The sequence below is a fragment of the Olea europaea genome, chromosome 12 (genome assembly GCF_002742605.1).
Source record: "Olea europaea var. sylvestris chromosome 12, O_europaea_v1, whole genome shotgun sequence".
Classification (NCBI taxonomy): domain Eukaryota; kingdom Viridiplantae; phylum Streptophyta; class Magnoliopsida; order Lamiales; family Oleaceae; genus Olea; species Olea europaea.
Window position 1 is genome coordinate 30607764 of NC_036248.1, and position 6426 is coordinate 30614189.

At 35.1% G+C, this 6426-nt stretch overlaps 1 protein-coding gene across 1 annotated transcript; it reads right to left on the reverse strand.

The window, feature by feature from the left end:
* Positions 1–4446: 4446 nt before the first annotated feature.
* LOC111406379 (protein SMAX1-LIKE 8-like) lies at positions 4447–6096 on the reverse strand. The gene has a single exon (XM_023035809.1). It carries the CDS (start codon positions 5892–5894, stop codon positions 4668–4670), a length of 1227 nt encoding a protein of 408 aa, XP_022891577.1. The 5' UTR covers positions 5895–6096; the 3' UTR covers positions 4447–4667.
* Positions 6097–6426: the final 330 nt, after the last annotated feature.

Sequence of the window (6426 nt, forward strand, 5' to 3'; positions counted from 1 at the left end):
TTGCGGTTTAATCAAAAAGCTGATTTACATCAATACTTGGGGGACTAGAGGACATGATTGATCCTATGGAGAGTAGAATGGATGGCTTCATAAGTTTTGGAACTAAATTTTCCATTTGAAGAGTTTTGGGCCCAAAAAGAGATGAAATAAAAACTTTGAAGACTAAAATGAACATTTCCATAATTGGAATAACCAAAGTTAAATACATCAAAAGTTGAATGACTAAATTGGATGAATTTAAAAGTTGAAGGATCGATTGGGAGATATTCAAAAGAAAGACCTAAATTGATAAAACTGAAACTTGGAGAACTAAAATGCAAAAGTATGAAAGTTAAGGAATTGAAATCGTAATATAGGGGCATGGGACACATAAGAGTCACATGACCTAAACATGTGACCCTAGCTGTGTCCGGTCAAATCAAGTTTAGGTCTTTTCAGGGCTTGTCCTAAGATTTTGGATGACCTGTGTGATATTTTAAAATAGTGACTCTTTCATGGAATTAAAAACTATATTAAGAAAAGAAAAATAAGTACCAATAATAATATTTCATTGCAGAAATAGGACATTTACAAATTTGTTTATTTTTTTACATGACCTGAATAAGAAAAGTAAAATTAAAGTTCAAAAGCAGCACCTGAACTCAATCAAAATTCATATGTCATCAACAAAGAGGCGTCCAAGTCACTAACCTCTTCGTGTCATTTCATATGAGCAAACCTAAAATCAAAAGCAGCAAATGCCATATGTAAACTTTGAAATGTAACAAATTATGTAAAAATATTCTTTATCGCATTTTTAAAATTAAACTCACTAATTAAATTTTGGTAATCAATATTTTTATCAAATCTTTTTCAATAGATATCATAGTTAGCACATTCAATCGTTCTTGTAATATGGTTGATCGCAAACAAGATTTTAATATCTTTAAACTTGAGAAACTTTTTTCAACAAGTGCAACGGTAATAGGAAATGTCAACAGTATTCTAGAACCAAGAAATGTATTCGAAAAGCAATCTAATCTTTTCAAATAAGTTACTATATCAAAGTTATCTTTGTTTCTTTTGGTAAAAAGATTTCGAAATTTTTAACTTTTGAAACAAATCTTCAACATGAACGATGAGTGTATCTCATTCATAATTTTGATACTACTTGAACTTGATATTTAATTTATCTTAAGAGTTTTAGAAACGTTTTGATTTGTGTTTTCATGTTGTGTTATAGGTTAGGTGACATGGTGATCAAAGATCAATTCATAGAGCTAGAAGGAGCCAATGAGTGACAACATGAATCGAGGAGAGAATAGGTCTTGGAAGCATGCAAAGAGAGCAAGGAAAGAGGCCAATATGGCAACAGAAGAGGAAAAAATAAGCAGCAACGCAGCATCTAGGCGCTACTCAACCATGCCATGAAACATAAAACTAGCAAGGAGTTGGAGCCAAGGATCCTTTATACTATCGCCATGGCTACCAGAAAAGAACAGAATTGTGATGTCCAGGCACCCAACAGGCAGAGCCTAGGTGCCACTCGGGACAGAGAAGGAGCAAACTTCAAGGTGGTTTACCACTAGCGCACAAGCGCCAGCCTAAAAATTGTTGTAGCGCCCAAGTGCCACATTTATAGCACTTAGGCATCGTGCGCGTGAAAATTAGGTTATTATTTGTTCGAAAAAGGCCCAAAAATATCCTAACTCGAGGCGGGCATTAAAGGAGTCATAAATACGGCAAAGAATGAGTTTTTCATCTATACTTCAACGAGACAAATCAAGACATCAAGTAATTGAGTGAAAGGAATGGCGAGAAGAAGATTATCCAAACTTCAAAAACGGTTTTTATCTCTTTTCTTCTTTATGCTTATGATTATGAATTCTAGATTTTCTTATTCTCCAATCATTAACTAAGTTACTCATCTAGGGGATTGATATAATCCAAACTTGAAATGATGTTTTGATTTTTAACATTTAATTCTTTGAGGTTGTCTTTTAAAGTTTATTTTTATTGTTTATTTTTAATGCTTTAAATTAACTGGCCATTAATTAATTGATTTGATTTAAGTTTCTCATTCTAGAGAGGGAACCTTAGGCGTGATTATAGAATAACACAACCTAGGATATTATATGTTTCAAGAAAAAGTATAATTCCTTTGAAGCGTTTTCATGAAGTACCATAGAACTTTATAATTCTTAGATTTTTTTTTATTTTTTTTTTGGAATAGAGATATTGGAATTGGAATTTATGAAAGATTTTCACTCAATACTTGAGAGAGGGAGTAGAAATATATTATGGTTCTTGCTTATAAACTTGAATTACCAATTGAAGATAAATATTGAATTAATAGACATAGTTAATAGTTGGATGAAATCGAAACCCTAGGCTTTTCTCATATAGATTTAATCATTAAAAATCGTCATTAAATCATTGATTCAGTCAGCCTTTCACCTTGTATTTGGTTAAGTATATTGAAACTATTAATTTGATCGTCTGGACAAACTAAGGGCTATTTTAATTATATTACTTAGTAGAAACTTAATTATCAATCCATGTGGATTCGACATCATAATTTCACCGTTATATTATAAAACTTGAAATTGTGCGCTTGCGGCATAATATGTAGCTAACATGTTTTGGATGCCATTGTCGGAGATTGATTGATTTTAATTTTACTAATATTGCTGCCAATTAGGCTTGATTTTAATTTAGATTTATTTTATTTTATTTTTTTACTTTTAATTGTTTGGTTGTTGGTGTTTCATTTGTTTTTGTGAAAAGATCTTAAGATCAAAAGAACATTTCAAAGAATAAGGATCATAAGAAGAAATGAAATTGAAGCAACGGCAGCAAACGAAAATCAATAACAACGAACGATTCGAGGTTAAATTTGACCAGTTGTCAATAACAACTATTCTAGTATTATGTACCAAATTATTGCTATAGACAACTCTGAACTGAAGCTTGGATTGATTACCATGTGCAATAGAATCAATTTAGAGGAACCCCATTAGAATATGCAAATGCTCATCTAGCTACCTTTTTGGAGATTGGTGACATTGTGAAGATGAATAATATTACTGAAGATGAAATTAGACTGCATTTGTTTTTTTCTCCTTGAGGGATAAAGCAAAGGGATGGCCTCAATCATTACAGTCTAATTCTATTACCGCTTGGGAGGGAAGGCTTAGGATTTCCTTATCAAAAATGTTTTACCTTCTAAGTCTGCTCAATTGTGGAGTGAGATTGAGCAATTTGAAAAAACTTACTTCAAACCATTTTATTAGCTTCGGGAGAGATTCAAAGTTTACTTAGAAGATGACCTCGGCATGGTTATTAGAATTGGATGCAGATTAAGATATTTTACAATGGGTTGAATGGTAAGACACGAACAATAATTGATGCTGCTGCAAGTGTACATTGATGTCTAAAACCGTAGATGATGCTTATTCTTTGCTGGTGAAATGGCCACCAACGGTTATCAATGGTCAAGTGTATGTTTAAGTGTGAAAAGAGTTGCTGGTCTATATGAAGTGGATCCCGAATATGCTCTTACAAATCAAATCTCATCGTTCACCACCTAAATAGCTACATTGACTACACAGGAAACACAACAAAAGGTAAATTCGACTACGGCTGCTTCTACACAACACCAAGAGACTAATATAGTGGATTAGGATGAGAAATAGTATTTTGACTTTGTTTTTTAGACATTATATTGGTATTTCATATCATTTTGGATGAATGTAGATGCTTTCCATAGTTGCTTTGCTATATTAAGTTTAGATGTTTTGTGATATTAAGCCCCGTTTGGCTCCCATTAATTTTCATTCCATTACATTTCATTTCATTTTTCTCATTCCTATTTTCAATCATACAATCTTCTATAAAATTATATCACATGTAAATGGAAAACTTTTCCTTTTTTTTTAACCACTCATTTTTCAAAAAAAACACTATTCTATCCATTTTCATTACGACAAAATGGGAGCCAAACGGAGGCTAAAGTTGTTGGTGTTTTGATTAACATTGATGTTGCATCTTAATCTAGCTAGCCTGATTATGATATTATATCTCAATTGCGATATTTCCTTAAATGTTTCACATGCTTTTACCCTCGGTATTTGAATTGTTGATTTCAAAATAGGTTTAACAAGGAAAACTAGTTACAGTTTTGAAAGCCCAAGAACAACTAACAAAGAGGAGGGTAAATTGATTATTTAAAATTTTTTCAAAAACAAATGCAAATTCAATCAATTAACAAACAAGATAATGAGCAAATACCAAAATAACAAGAGGAAGGAAAAAGAGTGTGGAAACGATATGTTATGGATGTTCAATCCAAAACAATGATTTACGTCTCCCGTTACAAAATTCTCTGTCACAAGCAAGGCTTTTTCCACTATTGTTAATTGACTTATAATGGTGACTTACAACCAAAGAGCATCGATCATNATTACCAACACATAATAAATAAATAAGCACAAAATGCTACAGTAACATGAAATTCCAATTCTCGCCAAATTGGTCTTCCTTAAAAACCAAGAAAAGATCAATTCCAAGCAAGAAAAGGTAATCCCATGGAAATAAAACCCAATCAAACACCATAAAATTGAAAAATGGAAATATTTTCCATGAAAAAAATTCACATATCAAACGGACCCTAACTGTATAATTGAAAGTTACCTGGATCTTGGGAATGACCCTTGAGTTGAAAACCCAAGTGAAGTAATAGGCAAAATTTCTAAGTCCCAATCCTTCTCAATGGAGGGATATCTGTTCAAAAACTTGTAATAAATCTCATACGTTGCTGCTGCTCCAATTAACCACAATCTCCCAGCATGAATCTGCAGCAGCCTCCCCAATTCACGCACTACATGCCTTAAAGCATCAACACAAACACCCTCTTTAGCCAATGCCTTCAAATCACCAACATTTACAACCACCCCACTTCCTACATTATTCTGCACCATTTTTTCCACCTCCTCGAACCTCAATTTCATTAGTTTTTCATTAGAGTCCCCATTCACAAAACTCAATACCTCATCTTCAACACAAATCACATTCAACCGAATTAATCTCCCAGGTAAAACACCTTCAACCTTTTTTTGAACAGTTTCCAAGAAATTCCATAAAGCGTCACTAGCTGAAACCCCCAATAGCAGTGGATTCTTTTTCTTATCCCTGACCATGATCTCTCCAATTCTCTTTGAATTCTCTTCCCCAGGAAACCCACCCATAAAAGGAAAGCTGAAACCTTTACGAGTCATACTTTCGTCATTAGAACTATCGCTAGCGTTGAAATTACACAAAAATAAAGGTGGTTGTGGCCGTTTATACCTTGACGAATAACCAAACAGATGGTGGCCATGGAAACTGTTTATTGGCCTAAGTGTAGCTATCTTTATATCACAACTCCGGAACCCCGCCTCACCGAAAACTCTACTCACCAAAGGGTCATCAAGAATTGATATAATCAAGTTCCGGAGCTCGACTTTCACCACCGGAACAGAAGAACATGATGAATACTGCTGCTGATAGAAGCTGAAGTTTTCAGGCTGCCTTCTTTGATTCGCTTGCGATCTTTTTACGGCTGCCATAAGAGAATTCGACACTGGCGGTTCCTCTACTTTGTTCGCTCGTGAAGAGGGTAGGCGGTCCAAAGACACGCTCAGTGAAAGGTCAAGAGCCTTAAGCTGCACGCGAGTGGAGTATGCGTTGTTGCGGGTGCGGGTGCGGGTGCATGCTTCACGTAAAGATGAATTTGGGATGGATAGGAGCGAGGACACCATGTGCAACGACGTCGTCTGCGCGTGCCCCCGTCGCCGTGCGACTGCCACAGCCTCGTCGAGAGTGGCCACAGCCTCCTGTGTTAAGCATGCCCTGGCTGCACTAACCGGCGTCGGCATGCCGGAAAATCTTGGACTGCAAGGATAATGATAGTATGACGCGTCAAAAGGAAGAAAATTAATCGACTAGCCTACCAAAATTCTAATGTATAACAACAGCGTACAGTGTTGTTATCAAGATTTTGATAGCTTATTACAGTGACCATATTCTTTTAACATTATATTATTGTCGTGAGAGGTTGAGAAGGAGCTTTTGAATGATTTGGGCTTTTCAATTATTTATTGAGGAAAGGTAGGATGGTGGGGTAGGGGTAGGCATAGACGTAGGGGTAGGGGTAGGCATAGGGGTTGGAGCAGGGAGTTAATTGTCAGTGGATTGAACTGCTATTAGTTGCAAACTACACCATTGATGGTGGTGGATTTTGTTGAGTGTGTGTGACTTATTCGTGGGGTCCAAGGTATTTTGTGAGAACGGTATAGATTCTTACATAAATTTGAGATTATTGTATTGTTAGCATAATCAATTTTCCTATTCATTCTCTCATACTCAGACATACTCTCGTCTTTCTCAAAGGTTGAACCCCAATCTTAA